The 25109-nt window shown below is 31.2% G+C and overlaps 1 protein-coding gene across 2 annotated transcripts; it reads right to left on the bottom strand.

The window, feature by feature from the left end:
* Nucleotides 1-2807: 2807 nt before the first annotated feature.
* Nucleotides 2808-17261, bottom strand: LOC113555803. 2 transcript variants are annotated; one of them, XR_003405417.1, is made up of 6 exons: nucleotides 14398-14921; nucleotides 7207-7658; nucleotides 6762-6976; nucleotides 6460-6647; nucleotides 4702-5449; nucleotides 3032-3164 (listed from the first exon to the last, which is right to left on the bottom strand). XR_003405417.1 is itself a non-coding variant. In XM_026960356.1 (5 exons), the coding sequence occupies exons 1-5, from the start codon at nucleotides 16277-16279 to the stop codon at nucleotides 2903-2905; spliced, it is 1665 nt and encodes a 554-aa protein (XP_026816157.1). In that variant the 5' UTR covers nucleotides 16280-17261; the 3' UTR covers nucleotides 2808-2902. The 2 variants fall into 2 exon arrangements, 1 of the variants encoding a protein (XP_026816157.1); XM_026960356.1 differs by lacking the exons at nucleotides 4702-5449; nucleotides 14398-14921 and adding an exon at nucleotides 15732-17261 and having other exon boundaries at nucleotides 2808-3164.
* Nucleotides 17262-25109: the final 7848 nt, after the last annotated feature.

Genomic DNA, 25109 nt, shown 5'->3' with positions numbered 1-25109 from the left:
CTAAGTTTTACGGGGCCATGGGCAAATTAATGTGGAGGCCCTTTGACCATCATAATATGATATTATATAAAAAAAAAAAATACTCATTGATATCGATAAAATTCTTGCAAAAGTATTTTTTCAAATCTTAACTACAACCAATCTTATATTAAAATGTAAGTCCGTACTGGTACATTTTTTGTGCGTTAGGTACATTTTAAATAACTTCATAACTTCAAATTACCAAATATACTAAAAATATGAACTCTTAGAAATAGAAATATAATTATTAGTTTTATTAATTTTTGATTCATTAAATAAAAATATGCAAATGCTCACGAACTCTCGGCTTCTCGGGCCTTAATTATAATTCATTAATTAATAAATTCATAAAATATTATTTGAATTAATAGTATTAGTTAATAATTATAGTATTATTATATGTTTAATATGCAGGTATTTGGTATACCAATTATACACAGTGGCATGTAGTGGACTGTGGAGTCGTCAGTGATGAAGCAACGTTGCTGATATGTTGCCACGCCATTGAGTACCTATTATACTACTTTAAAAACTAATAGAAATCTAATAATTTATTATTTTAATGAAAAATAAAAATAATATGTAGGTACATATTTTAATCAATTATTAGTTACTGATATTGGTGTTATTGTTCACAATTCACCATTCACTCTTCAGTGTTCAGTATGCAAATGCCAGATATGCTTGTAAAAGTATGATAGTTTATAATGTCGACTTTATTAGCGAGTAGTGACACTACGGTATATGCCCTTATGAGTAAATATATTATCATATTATACATTTATTTATTTACTTATTATTTTTTATAAATAATCTGTCTGGTTTCTGGTATACCGCGCGATAACGAATTCCTACGAAAAAATATTGGTAATTTGATTTATATAATATTATTATTATTATAATATTTTTTCGTGCGAGTAACTATAATATTATTATAACTTAATCAATAATCGTGATATTGTTGGTAAAAAAATATTATACTGTGATACGCATATGAAATATAGTTAAAAAAAATTACGACCAATGAGAGGGAACCCCATGACCCCCCGCTGAGTACGCCAATGCTGGCAAAGGACATTTTATAATGTATTCCTTCGAATCCAAAATACCTGTAACCTTCTTATTTCTTTGATATTTATTGAATGTATTGATGTAATCATGAGACTTTGACGATTTTGTGAATAATTAAATCAATTATTTGTGCTGGAGTTAATGATTGAATATAAAAGACATTTCAACATAATACTAATACAATTAAAGAAGTTTTGAAAATGTATTTATAATTTATTATATAGTAAAACAACTAATTATAATAATGTTAATAGTAATATGTATATGTAATATTATAATATATATATATATATATAATATACATATTAATTATATTATGCTATAGATAATAATAATAATAATAAATCGGTACTTGTAGTAGCTATAATTAGTAATGGTATATAGTACGCGTAAGTTTTTTTGTAAAAATTCTATTCCTTTTTTTTCTCTAAAGCTATTTAATAAAATTAATTACAACACCCAAAAAAACGTACAATAAATTAGAAATATAAATAGTAATAATAATAATAATAATAATAATAAAAAAAAATTATCAATAACAAAAACAATAATATATTAATATAAATATATTATATATATATAATATATATATAATAATAATAATAATGATAATTATAACCTCTATTTTTTTGCCTACGCATATATATTTATATAGTAATAATATTCTATATTGTTTTTGTTAAAAATTCAAATACAAATATTACGAAAAACATTAATAATTTATAAATAATATATTAGTATAGTTTCGATAATAATAACTTATCTTATAGTTAAATGTATTTATATTTTTTGAAAAAAGTTACACACACACACACACACACTGCTAATGATAATAATTATAATAAATAATAATAGTATATAATAATTTTACATCAAATAATGTGTAAAACTCGCGATTGTTTTAAATTTGGTCGAATTGTTTTAAATTGTTTATTCTAAACCTTTACACATAATTAATGTTGTTTTTTTCATGAACATTATTATATAATATTTATAAATTGATAGACACTTTTGAGTTTTAATATTACAAAAACACGCGTGCCGAACGTATTATATTTTTTTTTTTTTTACTTAATCCTATACATTTATCAAATAGATACGTGGTTGTAAAAAAAAATTCCATAATATTTTAATGTAGTTATCTAACACGCATATACTCATATACATTGTATATACAATGTATATAAGTGTGTGTATAAACATAAACAAAGTATCTATAGGTAGTAGAAAAGACGCGTTATTTTAGAAAAAAAAGTCAATTCCATTTAACTGTATCATTGTCTAACTACGTTATTGTGTAGGTTAATACCTACTATACTATTAATTATAGGTACACGTGTGAATATAATATAATCGATCTTAATAATATTACTTCAATATCGGTAAATTATATTAATTTGTCACATAAATAAATATACGCATAATAGTACCTATCTAAAGAGAAATATGGAAATAGGAAGACAAATAGGAATGTGGAACACAGAGATAATAATATTAAATAATGTTTCTTAGAGTTTTCATTAATAATTGCGCAATGTTACGGCCAATGAATGTTAATATATATAGTGTACTTATTATAGATAATAATAAAAAAAAATAATATGAAAATTGAAATGAAAATGTAGGCCGGTTGCAATGATATAGGAAAAACAAATTTTAGAATGTATATTATTATTTCTATAAGTATAGTATATAAGACTGATTATACGACGATGACAATTTGTTGTACTTTTGTTATTAATTGTATTTTGTTTGTTTTAAATATAGAAGTTATGGCAGAAATAGTTGCGGAATGACGTGTATATGCACCTCAAACCGGAGGCTGCGACGATTGCTTTCCCGATCCAAATTTTCCGGTAGACGACGACGAAGATTTTATGCGGAGTGGACTCACTGTCGCCGTGTATGATGGTTTGTTGTTGGGCCTCCGCTTCAGTGACTCTCGGCGTATCGTGTACGACACAATAACCAACACAGATACTAGCAAGACGGCCAACACATTAACCACTACCGGTTCCTTGTTCAAGTGTAACTTTTGTTTGATCAACTCGGATATTGTCTGTTTACTGTCTCTGAAACACCCGCGATAAAAATATTATAGCTTTGAACAAAAATATTATAGATGTAGAATTGAAACATTTTATGTGTAGGCATATATAATACATAAATACATAATACGTATGGGTATAAATGGATAAAGCAAGGACTGCGGCGTTTTCCGTGTAACCTGTATACAAAGTATACAAATAGAATATCAGTAAACAGTAAGAACACCACACAAACATGGTGCAATCTATATATATTATATTAAATATTATGTATAACATGTGGTTTATAAATTGAAAAAAGCGGAACTATATACCCAGCAAATTTAAAAATGAACTTAAGGGGATTAACGTTTAAGACAAAAAGTTTGAAAAACCTTATAGAATCTCTAAAATATACACTCAATATACTCTTTCCTTTATGTCTCAAGAAAAATATTGTCTGTTTTCTTACGAGTGTAAAAATACCTATTTGGATACTAAGATACTGTAGAGAGACGTATTATATAGTTATACAAATATAATATATCACAAGTAAAATACCAACTGCATTTACTGTACACATTGTGTTGGAAATTTTAGAAGAGATGAAATGCGATATATATATTTTTTTAATTAAATATCTACAGCAAAAAAACTTAAATATCTTCATATAACTCGATCATCATACCGTATTTTAAGAAAATGACTTAACTAAACGATGGGATTTTCCAAAGTTAAGAAGTGCAAATCTTTTAAAAAAGTAACAAATTTGTAGGTAGGTAATTATATTATTATTTATGATTTATGATCGATAGTACCTATATCGTTTTCAATTAATTATAATAATAAACAATATTAATATGCATGAATTTTATTGAGCACTTATAAGCAAAAGTTATAGTATGCGAGGAAAATCCAATGTAGTGCGTAACTCTCATTAAGTGCAAACTCATGAACCGATGAAAGAAGCTCGATATAGTGTGATGTACAAGATTTCTGAGCGAACATAGGTTTATTTGACCGTTAACAGAGCAAACCAGTAAAAAAAAAAAAAATAAATAAAAACAATTAAATACGTATGTAAAAATTGTACAGTACAATAATGTATAAGTATGAACTATTATATAATTGATTAAAGCGTACGAAACTTAATATTAGCATTGATTTTACACAGTATACTATGATGTATAATCAATGGTAATTGCATAAGACGAAATAAATAATAATACATGTAGAAGAAAGAGGTGTATATATGATTTTTGTGCGTGCAAATTTTCTTCGACAAGGCGCCATCACCACTATTACAACCGTCACCAACGTCATCATTGTCACAACCGTTGACACCGTATCACCATCAGCGGACGCAAGCATGTTAATATAGTGGCAATAGTGGCATACACCCACATACACCCATACACTCGTATGTTATATATTTCACGGTATTTTAGTATTTTCAACATATAAATAACAATACCGAACAGTATACTTCCGATTTCATTCACCATTATTATTACGTTATGTTATGTTATGTGTTATAATTGACGAGGTCTTTCGTCCTCCGTTACGTCGTTGTAATTATTACCGCAACAGGTAGTTGTCTTGGGCTGCGTCCCGTTCTCGTGTCGTTGTCGTCGACGTAGTCGCCATCTGCGTCACGGTGTTGAAACGCTCGTTTCGCTGTATGCCGTGTTATGTCCGGCTGTTCGGGAACTTCGGTGGTCTTTATACGTCGTCTGTACGTCGGAGCTTTTCGCGATCGGTGTACGAATGAATATCATATAGTTTTTACAAGTCATATTTTGTAAAGTGTGCTTTATATATAATTGGCCTTAAAGTGTACGATCTGTATAATGTTATAGCGTGTGTCGACTGTATGAACAACATATTATAATAGTATTTTGTATATGTGATGCGCGTGTGTCTGGTCGTTGTGGCGGTGGTGATGGTTGTCGTCGTCGTCGTCGTCGTCCTCGTCGTAAAACAATCTAATATAATAAATTGTAATGATCACATCCGGCCGTTGCGGCCGCCGTGATCCGATCCGTCCGCCGCAGCTGGGGAGGACGGCACAAGTTGGAACGACTGACCGCCATTTCTGCAATATCTCATCGTGGACGGCGACAACGACGACAATGACGAATTTCTCCGGCAGGATTTCTTTTGCGACAACAGTGCGGCTGTGACAAACACCAGGGCCATCATCAACAGTACTGCCCAGGACGTTGATAATTGCTTGTTGGGGTAACGTGCGGCCGTGTAGTTCGCCCGAATTTAAAGACGACGGAGACAATGATGGCGTCTGCGCTGTAGTAGTTTGCTGTTGCTGTTGCCTATATTGATATTTTCAGTACATAATATATCGATAATTATTAATGTCGCTTATTATAGTATATACATTTTATCATTCGTATAGACAACATATCTATACGCCATAAATGTAAATGCCGATTTATGTATAATAATAAGGTGCATTATTTTAGTAGTATTATAATAACTATCACAATTTTTGGGTAATAAAAAATTCCATAAATGTGGCTGACGCGACTAATGTAATTTAGCGAACTAGAATAAAACAATGAATGATTCTTTTAAATTCAAACAATCTCATAAAATCCAAATTTTTTCTTATTACCCTAATACATTATACAATTTCAAAATAATATAAATATTTTTTTAAATTGAATACAGTTACTTCGCCCCAGTGGCGTATTTACGGGTGGTCCAGGGGTACTGGACCTCCCAGAATATCTAAAAATAAAAAAAAACACTAACAATTCTTACATATTTGCAAACTCCGATTTATGTAGACACGCGCGGACGATGTAGTTTTTTTCAGTGAACAAAATATTTATGTAAAATATAGCTTAAAATTAGAAAACGGACGCGGTCGCACTCAAAAACCCGCCGCGCGTTACCTACGTAACTAAGCTTTTCTTTGTATTGTATGTATTAATTGCCAATTACATACAACAAAAAACGTTCTTTATCGCCCAATAATAATAAATCAAATACATTTTTTGTCGGATTTATTAGATCCCCCCCCCAGAAAATAATTGAAAATACGCCATTGCTTCGCCTTCGCTTCCTTAGCGATCAGAGTATCAAAAATTGACTGTCTATTTATATTTTGAAGAAAAATAATGAAAAATTTTAGTATAAGGCCTGGTATATATTTATATACTTATATACCTATAAAAGAAAACGTAAACACAAAATACGGGTGTAGGTATTTTAGAGAAGAAAAAACACATATGACCTCGTATAATATGATTAATAGATTTTTATACGAAATGCAATTTTAATATTAATTATAGTATTATGACGGGAACCAAATACGAACCCATTATTATTGCTGAATATCGAGAAATCAGCGCGTTGCTGAAGTCCGGTGAGACAGGTAGCTATGGCCAATGTGAACGTGCACAGTCCCAGGGTGGCATGTATGGGCGCAAAACATCGTAAGCGACACACAGCCGTTGCGCCGCGACAACACAACAGCACAACGAACGTGAACAATCCAAGAGTGAACTATAAATAAAATCCGGTTAAAGGTTATATGATGTCTATTTAATCAGTGCTCGTTCGACGTGTGTGAAATGTGAATCGAGTGAATGTATAGTATTTAGATATTATTGTTATTACCTGAATTACAAAAAGCGAAACAGTCAATAATCCCATCCAACTGTGTAACGAATACAAATGCGGTAAGCCTTTCAAACGATGATATTCCATAGCGGCCACAGCTCCCAAAACCACACACGGTACAGTAGCCAAATGCAATAGTCCGTGGGTTAATTTCACATAAGTTCCCCTGCACGAAGTCGAACATCCAGCTGCCATTCTGTACACCAATATAGCTGCGTGCCAAAATGTAAGAACATTAATAAAATATTCAATTAATTAAATGTAATTTTTAAAAAAAGAATTAATAACATATTAAATAAGTTTTAATACTGTATAGTTTTATAGTAGTGATCATACGATCACTATTTACGTTATAATAAAAATACCAATTATAAATTATAATATATAATCGTGATGGCTTTATAATATTATGTTTATGTTGTCATTAACGACATTAACTTACAGAATCCGGTTAAAGTGACGAAACCGACCGTCATCAGGGTTGGATGCAAGTTGAACCGTCGATCTTCGATCAAAATGTTTAAAGACGATATGTTTAACTGCGAAGATTGTTGTTGTTCCGTCGTGGTCGTTGTTGCAATTGTTGTCGTACTAATATCGCTGCCACTGGCAGTGAAGTTTTGCGGGTGCTTATAAGTAAACACGCCTACGGATAACATTTGCTTCGGGGTCTGCGGTGGCCAGGGAAACCAGTTGGGGTCGTATCCGCCTCGATAGGCCATGGTCCAGTAAACGGTAGTGCCAGTGACAGCTAATAGCAAAATTGAGCACGCCGTTACTAGTACTACGTATTCAAACGTAGTTCCACATCCCAAAGCTGCCTGCGGACTGTTTGTTCCGGAATCTTCCACATCTGTACCGGCTCCTGTACCGCTACCAGTTGTATAGCGTGATCTACACATAAAAATTGACAACGCATTAGTATTATTACAGTTGCTCAGTGGCGTAGGAAGACTCGTTAGTACCCCTAGCAAACCTACGAAAAAGCGACTTTTTAGCAATTAAAAAATTGAAAAAATTATATTTTTTCAACAATTATTTTTTATGTATATAATTAATGCAACATTATATAAATTATCAGTTATATATTATTACAATATAAATTTCAAACTTTAATAATTTTCTTTTCTTGCTTTAAGGCTACAAGATACACAAAATGTATAATGAAGAAATGTCGTTTTGAAAGTAGAATAAAATGAAATACCAATTTTGAAGCACAAATTTGAGCTCTTGGCGTAGGCACAGTTCGTCATACCCTTGTTACGCCATTGCAATTGCTTATAAATATGTATGAGTGTGTATGTGTGCTATTGATTTAGCTTTTTGAAAACATAATTCTACATATAATGTTATGTCAAAATTTCGCGTTTAATTTATGCATAAAATACATAAAGTACAACAGAATTCTCATATTTTTAAACCATGTATAAATTACACAATAGTTTTAACTATTGTTAAAATAATATATTCTTTGTAATTCTATTATGTGCATATTTGAATACAAAATAAATTTATTTAATGTGTTTTAAGTCATAATGTATTAATTTTTACTCACACAGTTTGATTCTTTCATTTACGCATGTAAATTAAACTTTAATTTTACATTTTTAAACTTTTTAAAACATTTTTAGGAATAAAAAATATTAAAAAATTAAAGTTGTTTTAATTTAGTGTTAACTGTCTAGTAAAAACTTGTATAAAAATAATTAATTATTTTTACAATAATATTTTTATTAAAACCTCCGGTGTATGATGCTAAGATTTTATTTCTATTTTTGTTTATACACATTTATCATACCTACGTAAAAATGTATATTTTATAGGTATAGGTATAATAGATATATAATATTATGTATAAATGCATAATGCATGATAACTAATATCAGTTTTGTGTATATCATCTTTTACTACTAGTATCTATATGACAAAACCACTTGCATAATGAACTCAATAATTATTGTTGGCAAAAAAAAGAAAATGTATTATATCGTAGTACGAATATTATACGTTGTCATAAAATTTGTATATATATATATATTATTGTATTGGTCTAGCCAAGTGGACAATGGCAAAAGCGCACGTTTTAACTAAGGGCGTTACATTTTTCTCATAATTCATGGCGAATATAAATTGAATTAATATTTTAAGTTTAGGGACGCCAGTATATCACAGTAAAGTTATGTATATAGGTATAGTAGCCAAGGGCGGCAAGCGCAACAACAGTTTATTGTTACGGTGCTGAATAAACAAGGTCGAATAAAACGATTTTCTTCTACTCTTGCTAGAGGAATTGGTAGAGGTATACGATAAATATATTTATCAAGTCTCTATAGTTACGCACGTCCTCAAATAAAATAATAAATGCCCTTACGTTAGAATTATAAATTATAAGTCTCCTGGACCACAATCGTGATTTTAAAACTTTTATTATTCAAAATCCTAAGAGTTTTTTTTCGTTTTAAATTTATTGAATTATCTGCATACCCTAAATTTTATTTGCAAGATGTATTTGTTCTGAAATGGAATATGCGATAGCGTTTTATATGAATTCACGTCAAAATTAAATTAATAAATTATAAAATATGTAAAGAATCTTTATAAGATAAAAATATTTATTAGAGTGTACTTCGTATGTCTATATAATCGAAACTCGAAAGAAAGATTGAATTCAGAAGATTCTCTACCATTATTGTTGGCTATTGAGGACGATAAAACATCATCATTATTCATTAAACTCTTTCAACGTGTAATTAAAGATTTTTTGCGAATTAAAGCAAGAAAAAAGTTTTTAATGTTTTTATATATATAAAATATGATTAATATATTGCAATTCATCACACCAAAACTAATCCATTAGGTACCAAGAGAGTTTTTCCTTATTTTTGTTTGTTATCAAAAAAAAAAAAAAAAAATAACAATAATAAAAGAGAGAGAGCGGGAAAAGGGTTTCTGACAAAAACACAATACTACGTCCTATGTATGTATTCCTAAATCAACCATTATTATGTTATAAATATTATTTTCAGATACGAGATACTCCCTGCAGATAAACCTATATTTGTTTGATGATTTAATCAACATTGCAAATATATTTTAGTAGGTATATATATTTTTAATATAGGTATATATATATATAATTTAGTTTGAAAATAAAAAAAAATACAATTTGTGTCATTATACAGTTTTTGTATTATATTGAAGATGCATAGCAAAAATATTGCGTAGTTTTTTTTAATTTTCTTTTGGCCTCATTTCCACAATCAATTAGGTATTAAATTCAGCATATTCATTTTTGTATTCATAACGCATAACGTATAATATGGTTATTAGACCTTTGGGTTAAAAATGTCGAATACAAAATATGAATAAAATATTTTAATACACCAGTCACTTATACGATTGAAGTATATATAGATGTTTACATTAGAACATGCATTATTGAAACCTTTATTATTATGTAAGGTTATGAATTATTAATTTTGAAAAAAAAATGATTTTTTAAACCATAGTTTTTAATTAACTGTCATTGTTGTTATATATTTTAGTGGAATATTGATTAAAAATATTAATAAATTTATTTTAACAATTGTGTCAACTAGATACATCGTCATGGTACGATTTTTTACGCTTTCTCCTTCATTAGGCGTTTTAACTTTTATTCGTATTATAGAATTATTTCTGTGTTTTTAGTAGCTATTATATTATTGTTTGTTGTTCATATACTTTTATAGTTACCTACGTATATGCATTATGTGGATATTCTACGTGTGATTCGTTTTAGTCGTATTTTCGGCAACTCATCGTCGATTGGCGGTGGCACATTGTTCAGTGTGAACAGTACGTAAAATATGGTCGAAGGTAGGTATACATAAAAAAATACACATTGATGGATTTTTTTTTCAATTGTTAACCATAATTTTTTTTCTTGCTGCGTACTCGAGTCCTTTCGTTCCTTCCTATCCTCTTGTCTGTCGGTTATGCATGCGCGATTATCGAGATCGCCATCCACCACCACGCCACTACCAGTCACTACCACTATAACTGCGATCACTTGACTGTCATCGCGTAATATCCTAGAGAAATCGGCGCGATACGCTCTTGTATTTTTTTTTTTTTATTATTATTATTAAAACCTATTATCGAAGAAACGCCGACGTGTTTTATATAAAAAATAAAAAAACAAATTAGAAAAAAGACCGCGAGAGGATATCCTCGATCGTTCCCGTTACCACGCAAGTAGCAATAATAACACAGGTCGTTAACATCACATAATATTTTAGAGGGAGTGGCGATGGTGGCGTCGGCGGCGGCATTGACGATCGATCGATTAAATTCACATAACGACACGACTTACCGCACATATTGTATAAGCATTTTTCATGCAAAGTATTAAGTTTTTCGTATATATAGATATTAGGTAGGTATATACAATATGATAGAATTATTGAAAGCTCATCCTCTGAAAACATTCAAATCGTTCATTTATTCTCAAATATACTTTTTTTAATAGTGTAATATATTTGTTGAGCAGATATATGTTACACTCAACTATGGAATATTAAAAATAAGTATAAATAATATAGTAATTAAATATATCTCATCATATCTTTTCTTCGATGTTTGTGTTTTTGAGACTCGAGAGTTATAAAACTGCAGTTTTAAAAATAATCTATATTATATATATATATATATATATTTATCATAGTGATTATTCAGGTTATGTTTTAAATTTCATTAAATCTTAATTTTTAATTAACTTTAAGTTTATAATAAACTTCACATTCTGAAACAAAATATTTTGATGTTTAACAAAATATTGAACAAAGAACATTTCCATTTCTAACTTTATATAAGCGTTTAAAGTTAATTGAGATTATTTGAGAATGAGGGTTGTGAGTGTATGAGTGTAATGATTTATTATGATTAAATGCATTCTATATTCTTGTTATTTTTATTAATTGTAATTTGTCAATTAAACACGTCATAACTATATTATGCTGTTAATACTGCGAGTACTTAAATGATCACGAATATGATTATATCTTAAAGCGCTTAATTGGAGATCTGTATGATTTCTTTAATTATTTTTTAAAATTATACTTATAAAGAGGGGAGCAATTTATTTAATTACCTTTTTCGATTTACGTTTACTCGAGAAAGCGTGTGATAGGTATCTACGTTAATTATTTAATCCCATTAACTACTACAGATTCTAACGATTCCACTACCATATAAATACCCAAGTCTTGAATAATTATATAAACACTTATTTAATATAACGGTTAATAGGTGCTTTATACAACGATAAAGTATATTATGGGAAATAAATATAATTTTTTTTCAATTATTAATTTTGTATGAAGCACGAGTATAATTTATGTCATAAATTATGTGTTAGAGCTAAAAGTGGTGTAAAAGTAACTGACTATTATATAATTACATTATTAAAACCTTTTCTTGCATTCTTTTATATGACAAACCGTTTACTTTTTTAATAATTTTGAAAATATACAATCGTTCTGTGTCTGATTAAGTGTATTATGGTTGTTAGTGTATAGGTACATAGGTATATGACGATTCTATACCCAACAAGTGTATAAAGGGCTGCAACTATCATTAATAATATTGGATTGATTGATTGATTGATTGCAAGTTCAATAGCCTTCGTAGCACATTGTATTTCGGAAGTATATACCTATTCAATATTATACATATATTAAATAAGTAAAAAAGTACCTATATATAGTATATACTTAATATAAGTATAATAGATATGATTTTCATTTATGCGTCTATGACGGTTGTTTATATTGTCGCACAAATACTATGAAACACAATTTTGTGACTTTATAAGTAATTCGAATAGAGGACATCCATCATATTGGAATTTTGAAAACCAAATTTAATATCGCTGAATCGATTTCGAAAGTGGTATTATATTTCAGAGAAGATCCGGTACTCGAAGCTTATTAATCGTTATACGAACGGATAAACATCTATCAGTGGTTATATTTTAGTGCAACCACTGGAATAATATACCATTAGGATGTCACACGGATGTCTAATATTTTGTACAGGAATATGTACACAACTACACCGTAAAGGCGTAAATTACGTAAATGTATTGTATATAATATATAGTGTTATAAATCATAAAAAATGTAATGTGATGCTAACAGGTCGATAATAATATTCGAATTCAGTAATAATATTTAATATAATTAAGTACACGTAATTTATTATGTGATTTTAACTCAAAAATATATGGACGTTATTATTGTAATAGCGCGTTTTCATAGACAGCAGCCACAGAGCATAATAAAATATTATGTATATTTATTATTTCATATTTGGTGTACTATATAGATAGGTAATACCTCATAGCGGGTATAACCGCAAGCTAACGTTTACAGCGTCCGCCATTCATCGCGAACGGCGGGAGACAACGGTGCAAGTAACAACACACGGGAATATACAAATAGTAATGGCTTTTGACAATAATAATCATTATAATTAATTAAAAACGAAATATTTTGTTTCACCGCGCGTATTCGCTTATACGTAACGAACTGCGGCGATCGCAAATTAATACGGCCTCGTTGTATATTACTATTATTATTTATACATCGGCGGTAACGGCAAACTTTTAGCTGCGGAAGCAATGCGTGTAATATATACATATTACTCACACACACACACATATATAATACAGTAGATACGATGGGAGGTATACCTACATATACATTTGTATATAATACAAGTACACACACGCACACACTACAAATTGACACCAATTAATGCTCTCACACGTACACATCGTATTACACACAAATGTGTACACAGTACGCGCGATCCCTCATCGAGCTCCCGGTACGGGTATTTGTTACGGCGGGTCGCATATAAATACGGCTTATGCGTGTATATGTTTTATTATATTATATACAATTAAACGGTATGATGATATTAATAATAATAATAATAAAAATAATAATATTATTATTGTTATTATTATTATTATAACTATATATAACGCTATTAGTTTACAATGTTACTGCCGACGACGTAGTTCTCACGCGTATAAAATACACACGTCGTCGTCGCTGCCGTAGGACGAAGATGTGCAACGGTCTGTACAGTACATGATATTATAATATTATTATTGTTTTTTATACGTTATAATATATTATATACGCGCGCGCGCGAGTATTAAATTTCTCGAGCTTAAAAATTGTTTTGAAAGCGTCCGTCGTACATATATACCATACCATATCATACCAGATAATATGCATATTCTAATAAGCCGCGCGTATAGGACCACTACCACCTGGATAAACGTACTACCTACCTACTACGATTATCCACCCTATTCGTATATGTGTGTGTGTGTGTGTAAAGCCCACCCTAAATTTACGTACACACAATCATGATTTTCGTACAATGTATATTAAATATTAAATGCATTAGTTTATCTGTTAATGATTTTACGAATAACGCCGTAGGTATTATTTAGATACCACGTACACATACTGAGATCTAATTTAAATGTATATGATTATTGTTACTGTGCATAAGACATCTTGGTATAAAGTGTGTTAGGTTTATTAAATAATGTATTGTATTGCGTGAAACTTACTTGAGATGATTTCCGCTTCCCGAAGATTTAGATTTCGCCATTATATTTATATATTTTCCAACACGGTTTTCTTTAGTCGGCACACACGTGCGAATGATACTCGGAAAATGTACGTTAGAGTGCTTTTAGAAATCGTTTGGTTTTATATATATATATGTATATATATAGTTATTATGAGTGATTATAATGAAACGATATATTTTTATAATATCCTATATTACGTACTCGCACCGCATGGTCGGAGAGTATAATTAACTAAACTAATTGTTGAACTGTTAAACATTTTAATAGGTACTTACAAAAAAAAAAAACGTATGTTGTCAAAAAAAAAGTCCTATATTTAAAATAAAATCTCGAACTAAAGTATTCAAAAATTAATACTCAATTGTTTCTACTCTATTGAAGCGCACCTTACACTGAATACCTATACGTATACGCGTACCGAGCTAAGTCAATTGTATATTATGTATTCAAAGACCGACGTTGGATAGACAACAGACAACTCTAGCAACAGACTCGCTGACTACACAATAATATTGCCACCGCTACCACAGATGATCATCGCGTCACCACACGCCTACCTATGTATACATATATATTATATAAAATAAGTGTAACAACAACATCCGCCGCCGACACTTCCACCTCTACCTCCACCACTATTATAATAATTATAGTACCCGTCTCAACAATTTATATATACCTATAGTAGTATATATGTATATATATATATATTATGTATACTTGTTTTATTCGTATTATAATAAAAATAAAATTTTTAATTAAAGTATCTCGTCATTCGGACGAGTGTTTGTAAGTTACAATATATATTTCATACTACTGCGTTTATGATATCGTATTATGAATGAGTGGTTTTATAGAAAAAATGATTTATTACTATTTTTATTAATGAAACGCCAAGTCCGGATTAAGGGAAAACTTCGTTGGCACTCTCGCATCATGTATACCACTCCCCATCAACCACGACGCGCGCGCATAAGCACCCCGAAAACAGCCACCACGAAGGATGTAAGGACCGTTGTATACGATCGTTTTTACTGGTTGATCAAAACCAATAACGATTCCCTTGAATGCATGAACCCCTAAAAAAACTGCAAGGGGATAGAGATAATACGAATAGGAGGGCAGACTACAGAATTCGATCTACCGAATTTCCACGACAATAAACAGATAATATTACTAGTTTCACTGCGTCAGCAATTCATTTCAATCGTAATATTTTATCAAGACATTACATTCGATTTACGATTATAAACATATACATATATTATATGTGTATATAAATAATAATATATTATAAAATATGCGCTCACTTCTCTTTGGACTTATTTTCTCCGTTTCCGGTCCCGGTTCCTCCACCGGTCAGCGAGTCGTTCGGTCCGCCGGCGTTTTTCTTCGAGTCGGAAATCGAGCCACCGCCACTAGCCGTGGCCGGTAGAATGCCTGACATGGCCAAAACGGGCACCTGGTCGTCGTCTTCGCCGGTCCTGTTGTCGTTGTTGTCGCCGCCGTTGTCTTCATCGTCCGCATTGTCTTTGTTCGGTTTTTCTTCGTTGTCCGTCTCGTCGGGCGGCGGCAACAGAACGGAGCTGTCGTCCGTCGCACCGCTATCGGCGGCGCCGGTGGCCGCCTGATCGTCGTCCATCATCATCGCGCCGTGCGGTTGACGGTTGAGGTGGACAGGAGTCACGGGCGACACGGTAGATCCGGTGCCGCCGTCGTCGGCCGGCGTATTGGGGGTACCGGCCGCTGATAGGGGCACCACGAAATCGTCGTCGGGTTGCGCGAGCGGCGCCGACGCCTCGCCGTCGATGGGAGGTGGCAGGAAAGTGGTGGTGGTGCTGTTGTTTTGGTTGTCCATCGAAACGCTCGGTAATATGAACGCCGTATAAATATTTTAAAATATATTATCGGTAGGCACTGGAAATGCACAGTGGCTTGTGTGATATATTATATATATGTATACTGGTGTACACCTATATTATAAATTATATACGTGTGGCTCGCGACGATCGTATAATATTATAATAATATATATATATATATATATATTTGTATTTAAATTATATTTGAGATTGAAAATGGTTTGGTTACAGTTATATTATTGAGCACTAAGCGTTGCGTCGTGAGCAATAGTGTGCAGCGTATATACAACGCGGCGGTCGTATCGGCTGATTCTGACGAGATCGTCGCGGATGCTGATGCAGACGCACTACCTACCACCCTCTAAAGCCGCCGTTCGCGTCGGTGTCGTACCGCCACCGCCGGTGTACCGGGGGAACGATGTATTTGTGGAACACGAGACGATTGCCCTCCTACGCCGCTGTTGCGACCCACGGTAACTCATTTAAAGTCGATGGTACGCGTTGCCGGATATTCCTCGCACGTGCAGTGATGTGTAATACGAACGGATTGTATACGTATAATATATATATATATATTGAATAATTACGTATAAGATAAGAAAAACCGTTTACGGTTTTTGCACACACATCAACTTGCACCCCGACGTCGTGGTCTGTTGAAAACAATCGTTGTGGTCTCACGCAATAGACAACTGTTGTCCGTGTGTTTACACGCACCCCGCGCAAACGTCTATATACGTATTCCTATATAATGTAATATTATAAGTGAAATTTCGTTAGCCGTATCCTATGTATATGTTATACTACTGCTGCACTACGGGTTTGCGGTCCACATACGTCGTGTACGATATATAGGTGTATACATATATATATATATATATATATATTATACGCGGCAATATATGTAGGGAACGACGCGAGCGGACACAACCGGCGGACGGACGTTATGTCCGGGGACGCGTATACTACTGCCGCCGACGAGGTACACTGCCGAGGTGGTTGCGGGAGCGCGGTGGTTGATGTGGACGAGGAAGCGCGGCCGCGGTAGTGGTGGCGGTGTCGGTGTCGTAGTCGCTGCCGCCGCCGTCGTCGTGGTCGTCGTCGCCGCCGTCGTTGCGTCGTAAGTAGTCGCGGAAGCGGCAGGAGCAGCAGGAGCAGCAGGCAGCAGCACACAGGGTGGTGTACAGCAGCAGCAGCGACGTCGGCGGCGGGAGGGCGCGGCGGCGGTGATGTGTGCGCGGTGCGCGCGTAGTCGTCGGGCGCGCGCGGCAACCCAGTTTTGTGGAGCGCGCGAGAATTTGGATCCGGGAGAACCGGACGCGCGGAGAAGCGCGGCTATTGACTCGGGCGGCGGCTGCGGATCTGGCGGTGGCGGCGCTGTTGGCGGTGTCGTCGGCGGGGAGTGTGGGGGGGAGGGGAGGGACGAGTCGTGCGGCGGTGGTGCGACCGTCGGCGGGGTGGGATTTCGGCGGGTGCGAACGGCGCGCGGAGTGGCATTTTGTACATTATATACGGCGAGGGGTGCGTGTATCGCGCGCGTCGCGGTCGTCCCGGGCTGCTGTGGAAGCTGTGCCGTTTCCGCTCGCCGCCACCGCCGGAATCGATGATCCCTGCTAGGATACGCGCGCAGCTGTATAACGAGCGCGTTCGTTCGTCCGTTATAGTGCGTGCGTGCGCCGCCGCCGCCCATGAGCTCGCGTATATATAAACGCTTTAGAGATATATTATTATATACGTGTTTGGTTCCACCCTACGAAGGCGGCGGCGGCGGTGTTCCACGGAGGTTCGTCGTCGTCGGCGCAGGCCACCTCCGCCAGAGCGCCAACTCGCTGCTCGTACAGCGATCGGGCCAGCTACCGGCATAATAATATTGCCCCGACTCGCCCAAAACCATCACTCGGCACCGCTGACCCACAACTATACACCCGCGATGCGTGTGGGTGTGAGATCATTTTTTTCGGTGACCCTCGCAATCGTTGTTAAACAAACACCCCCTCCCCTCCAAGCACTGTAGTACCACGCGAACTGAGCCGCCGACTATATTATGGTATTATTATTATGTGTACACACATATACATGACGTACAATATCATTATTATAATATTATTTTGTTACCGTGACGCCGCGGGTCCAGTATAACTATTATGCGCAGACTACGGTCGTCGGTTAGAGCAATATAAACAAATATGACAGCGTTTTTATTGATAGAACTCGCGATATGATTTCTTGGTTTCGTGTACAATAATTATATTGAAATAGTCATTATTAATTAAAATACTGCAAATATAATGAACTATGTTTAATAAAAATTAATCCTGCGATGGCAATCAATTTTACATTTCTTAAATAATGGAAATCGCACATAATAATAGTGTGACTTGTAAACGACCGTGACGTATACGTAGGTTGATGGTTACAACTAGGAATAAGGTTTACATATTACATGTAAATTTACATGTAATACATTTTACATTTTACATTTTTACATAAATATCTATATCTATATATATATGTGTATCAACGCATTATGCATTTATAGATCGGTATGTTTGGTTTTGCAGCTTCCTTTTACAAATTTGGTCAGTTATGTCCAATAATCACCTCACACATGACCAATTTTTATTTTGAATATTTTTGAATATTTTATGTTGATAAAGGCTTGTATACTATTGCATGCTAATAAAATACAAAAAAGTATTTTACAGTATATTTTAACAGATATAATGCAAAATGAAATGCCATATTAATAAAAGCTTAACAAGATTATAACTCTCATTAATATTAGCATATATTAATAATAGTTGGGAAAACATTGGAAAATTTACTACATATTTCAACATAATATTATACATATTTTACTATTTTATATTGCACACTTGTATAGTTGTATATAAATTCTAGCCATTTACTTATAAGTTATGAATTTACGATGCATTAAAGCTAATATATACATATCTGAGTATAAATATAATAGAATACATAAAATATCTAAGTGCATACTACATATTAAGTAAATCGTATATATAATTATATATATATATATTATTTTACTATGTGTAAACGAAGACAAAAGAATACATTATGTTATTATGCGATACAATAGTCAGTATTAGACACTTATTTTTTTTTAAATCCTCTACGTCTACCAAGGTGTACAAATAAAAGTAACCCTCCGCCCCCTCCCAAAAAAAAAAAAAAAAATTAATAATAACCAAAAACAAAACGTCTACAATTAATTGTTTGTATACACACTGCAATATAAAATGATTAATGAACAGTAATTCACTTTAGGCGTGGCTACTGGCTAAACATTAAACGTCGGAATACCAGACTTAAATATTTACTGTTTATTCAAGTCGAGTGTATACGCTATGGCTGACGGGTCCAATATGTACAAGTGGTGTCTACCTATAGACCACAGTTCGATACAAATTACACTAGTGTGAGTGAGTTGATTCCCGAAACTTACTTTACGTATTAATTGATTCCAGAGTTCATTTAGGAGACGTATTAATTGATTCCCTAACTGCAGCCTATTAGCATTACCTAGAATATACTATGGAGAGGTTGACTAAAAAGTTTCTCCGACATTTTTTATTAAAAATTTTATTAAATTTAATGTTATATTATATTTTAATGGATTGTGTTATATCATGACAATTTAAAAGTAGGTTAAACTTTTTAGATTTAGTTATTTAATGTTGTCCTTCATAAATACTTGTTTCTAAATTTTCTACAGATGTACAAAAAAAAAAAGTACTCATACATGCATCTAAAATCTAAATTGTCCCGAAATCAATTCACCGGTCTTGTACGCAGTTACACGTATATATAAATGAGTTAAAACTACAACTCGGATATTTGCGTTACATATATACATATATAGCACTGAAACTATTATAGCATTAGGATAATCTGATAATGCAAATTATGTAGGTAATGCTTTTATGGCTTATGTGATGTAATAAATTAAAACAGTAATAGTATAAAAATCCCTATTTTTTTCCTTAAACATTTCGTATTCCTATTAATACTTCACCCTTATATACCTACTCTTAGTCTTATCAAGGTCTTACTACTTAAATTATTTTTTATACAAAAGTCCATTATTGTCACAGTTTTACTAAATTCTTTAATTTATTAGGTATAAGTTATAAACAAAATTAATTTTGCAATGTACCTACTTCAATAGTGGTTACAAATGTAATCTGAATAATATGTTATATTATAACCAAACATTAATGACAAACTGATCCTATCTACCTTTATTAAACCAATTTAATATATTAAACCTTTATGGCTATATGTTTTATTTAAAATTCAAATTGGAAAACCATATTGTAGTATTAATTATTATTACTTTAAAGAAGAGTAAATCTGCTTTAATTTTTTTAAATTTTTAAATGGAATAGCATGAAAATTAAGTATAAGGTTTATCATAACAATCGGTATAGCAATTTGAAAATGTAAAAAATATATGTACACAATTATATTTTAGGTTTCTGAAATTCAAATATTAACGACATTTTATGTAAATAACTACTTATTACGATAACGATTTTATTTTAAACAATTTTTATTATGTTAATGAAATTTTAAAAGTAATAAATATAATAATAATAATAATATAATACATGTGAAATATTTCACCATACATTATTATTTTATAATTTTTCTATACTCTATAATCTATAATCTATATAAATATTTTTAGTCATTTTAAATTTTCAAATTATGTAAGTTTTTTTTCAAAAAATGTAAATGTTTATTTTTCGGTTAAAATACTTGGAATTTAATTTAATTAATTTAATTGGAAATTTTAAAATATGAAAATGGTATATGTAAAGTTTAAATATCGATTGAATTAGATAATTAAATAAAAAACAACAGTTTTCGTTATTTTGTTGTAATTCAAAAAAAAAATATTAATACTAGGTTTTTAGAACGTGTCACCACTCACCACTACATTATTTTTTTTATAAATAAGAAAATTCTCAAAATATTTAGGTTGAATTATATTTTTATTTAATTTAATTTAAATTTATTTTTACCTATTACACTTAGTGGTTATTAATAAAGTTCTACGCCGTAATAGTAAGTAAAGGTTTAAGCCTTTAAGGTATAATAAAGGTAATATTGCAATGTATTCGGAAAAAAAATAGTATAACCTACTACATATTGACATATTATTTACTAATATACGAATTAATTAATATAAATATATTATCCACCACATATTATTGTCCTTACACAGCGCTAACAAAAAGAATTTTGTATGTAATCGTAATGAATAATAATTATTAGTTATTACTGAATTCAAATTTAACACAACCATCACTGTTGTAATTAACTGAAAGACGAGGTAAATACCTATATCTACATTCAAATTGAACTATACAACAGAACAAATCCCTGGAATTTTTAATCAAATAAAAATGTCATTTTATCACAAAGATTGTTAAGAATGTTAAGATTATTTTATAATTTACTTTTTTTGTTTTTATAGTAATTTATTTTACTATTAACATTAGGTACAGTATTATGATATAATATAATATATATATAGAAGAAATTATTTAAAATTAATCCAAATATTTTGAAAATGTCGTTGCGTAGGTATAGTAAAATATAATAATACACGTAAAAATGTCAAGGCCGCCCCAGGAAAATATATTTGAATTCCAACTAAATAACTAAACTGTAATTCTATGTTTTAATATCCAATTTCATCAACATTTTTTTACATTAATAGTTTGTAAAAAATATAAATCATGAAAATATCATTTTTAGATTTTTTTTTTATTTCAGTAAGTACTGCTTGTGGAGGAACATTGTTTTAATTTTTCTTCGAGTTGGTAAAATTCGTTTTAAAAAGATTTAAGAGAAAATATAATTCAACTCATTTATTCATTTAATACTAAGATTATAGAAAATCATATAAAATAAACATGTATAAATAAGTCGGTGAAGTTTTTATATTTTTTAAAATCTCTAAGTTTTGTTTAATTAAATAATTCCATATTGTCAGGGTTGATCATATTTTTCGGCTAGTATTCACATAAAATATCTTGGCATTGCCCCTTCCGATGGTCACAGCTCACACAGACACCGTATAGAGTCATTAGGTAATTGCTATAAATTAATCGACATGTATCTTATTTTAATAGCGATAATGTACTTGAAACATTATCGTCATTATCGTATGATACTAGATAAAAAAAAACATAGTAATGGCAAGCTTCAGAAGTGTAAAAATTCGTTATGCCGCAAGTGCTTTGTCCAAAACTAATTCGTTATACCATACGATTTTCAAGGGAACGACAGTTTCATTCATTGTATCGAGATATTCTTCATTATCTAGCTTTGTTATGTATTGCGAGTTTAGTGTATATACATGGTGTTTCAAAAGTCTTCATCCAATTACAAATTTATATAGCTCGGCAATCGTTAGCCGCAGATAAATTACCCATATACTAATCGAAAGATAACTTAAAATAAACTTGGTTATCTAATATTTTCATTAGTATATGGGTCGTTTATTAGTAGCTAACGTTTGCCGAGCTATATAAATTTGTAATCGGATGAAGACTTTTGATACACTCTGTATATTACATATTATGACATATATACATATTAGGTAAATAAGTCTTAAGATATTTATCGTGTATCTATGTACATTTAAAAAAAACTTGGTATATGCGTATACCTATATTAAATGATTTATTAATGAATGTACTTACATAGGTATATTATATAAATTTTAAATTTTAAAATGTCATAACTATAGCAAAATTATATACTATATGCGTGTGTTTGTCGCTTTTCTCGTTGTATATGCCTACTAAATAGTAAATAATAAAATACATCATTGAATTTGCATGTATTAATTGTATTATTATGGTTATTTGTTTTCATGTAACATTGATGTCAGGCGCGGATCCAGAATATACTTACGAGGGGGGGGGGGCGATAAAAAACGGACATGGCCTAAACGCTATATCGATAAGACAATGCATTTAACGAATTAGGTTTTAAATTCACGCCAAATTATGGTTATATTTTTTATGTATTATCATAATATTTATTTTTTGATTATTATTTATAGTAAGTATAGGTATATACACATAAATAGGAGCTATTATTTTTTCGAGTCCATTATACGTATTATTTATATTCATCATATAGAATATAGATACTAGATACCAAGTACATGAAATATTGAAATGCATACGTCTCTTTTACAGTTTTATACATCGTGTAATTACTAAAGAAAATAATATTATTTAGATAACTTTTTGTAATATGAAATAAGATACTACATAAACACATTGTGTAATTAAATTTATAAATTACTAAATTAGACATCTATATTTAATATACTTAGGTAATAGTTATTATTATTATTATTATTATTGTAAGTGCAATAATATAATAAGATTCTTATAACTTATAAATTATAAATTATAATATTGCCAATATAACGAACATATAAGTAGATATTAATGATATTATATATTTTATAAGAAATATATATATAGTAAAGTAATACCTACTTATATATCAGGACTGATATATATATTAAATGTTATTAGTTAGTTAACATGCGTTATAACGTATACCTAGCATCTACTCGTATGATGTATATTAATATTATACATTGCTACATACATACTGGTATAAGTGTATAATGTATTTTGGTTTATGGCTAGTTTTTATCGGAAACTATTAAAAATATAACCCATGCAGTAGTGTATTTAGGATTTTGTCAAAGGGGGGATATACTTTGTGAACATATAATTTCCTCGACGAGGAAGTGGGATACACTTACCATCGCCACCGTTTCTCAAAAATGTTGAGCATTTATATAAGTACTTATTATTAATAAGTACCTACACATAAATTATAAATATATAAAATTTTATTCTATTGTTTTGATAATATGATTATAAATGTTTATAAAATAGAGAAAACCATAAGTATAAAATACGTACCTACTATGTAGTACCTATTGATAAATATATAAATTTATATGTAAAACGAAAACAGTAAAAAATAGTACACCAGCCAGTGCATCGAACTTAAGGGTCTCAAGGTTTTAGTGCAGCTACTAAAGGAGGACCTTTTTTTTTAGATACTTGGCCAGATTCCGGGGGTCTGAGCCCCGGGAAGGTAAAAGCCCACTAGGTCTAGCTGCCTACACTTAGAAAAAAATATAATTTAATTGAAAAACACATATTAAATCAATGAAAAACGGGTATGATTTTGATCTAATAAAGTAAATTCATTATATTCAGGTTTATTTATGTATATATTTATATTCGGGACAATTCTTAAAAAAAAAAATAGTAAATTTTCCATTAAATTTTTATTATTTCTATAAAGTTTAAAGAAATAATTTCTTTCATAATAAAAAATCATATAGGTGATGGAAACAAATATTAATTATAATAAGATCAATATTACCACCTTTAAAATATAACCTTAATAGCTTTAAACTAAATGTACAAAATAAAATAAAATTTTTCTTCAAATTAATGATGATTTTTTTTTTTAAAATACAAAACATTCGAGCACCATGTTAATCAAGATGCTGCACAAATTTGCCAGAGCGGGATACGTTTTTGTTACTTGTACGAGTTATATCTGTCTATGCTTGGGAACCTAATGCTAACATCTATCGACTACAGTTTGAATTGATAACTGATGCCAAATTTTGGGCATTTAAGCCGTTTTTGAGCCGTGAAAAATTTTGCGTTAAACACTATTTAGCTATGCGATCCGTATAATTCGTGTGTAATGAAACTAGGATATTCTTATTCTTATATT

The sequence above is a fragment of the Rhopalosiphum maidis genome, chromosome 3, assembly GCF_003676215.2.
Source record: "Rhopalosiphum maidis isolate BTI-1 chromosome 3, ASM367621v3, whole genome shotgun sequence".
NCBI classification, from domain to species: Eukaryota; Metazoa; Arthropoda; class Insecta; order Hemiptera; family Aphididae; genus Rhopalosiphum; species Rhopalosiphum maidis.
The sequence above is the reverse complement of the archived record's forward strand: the minus strand, read 5'-3'. Positions and strand labels throughout refer to the sequence as shown.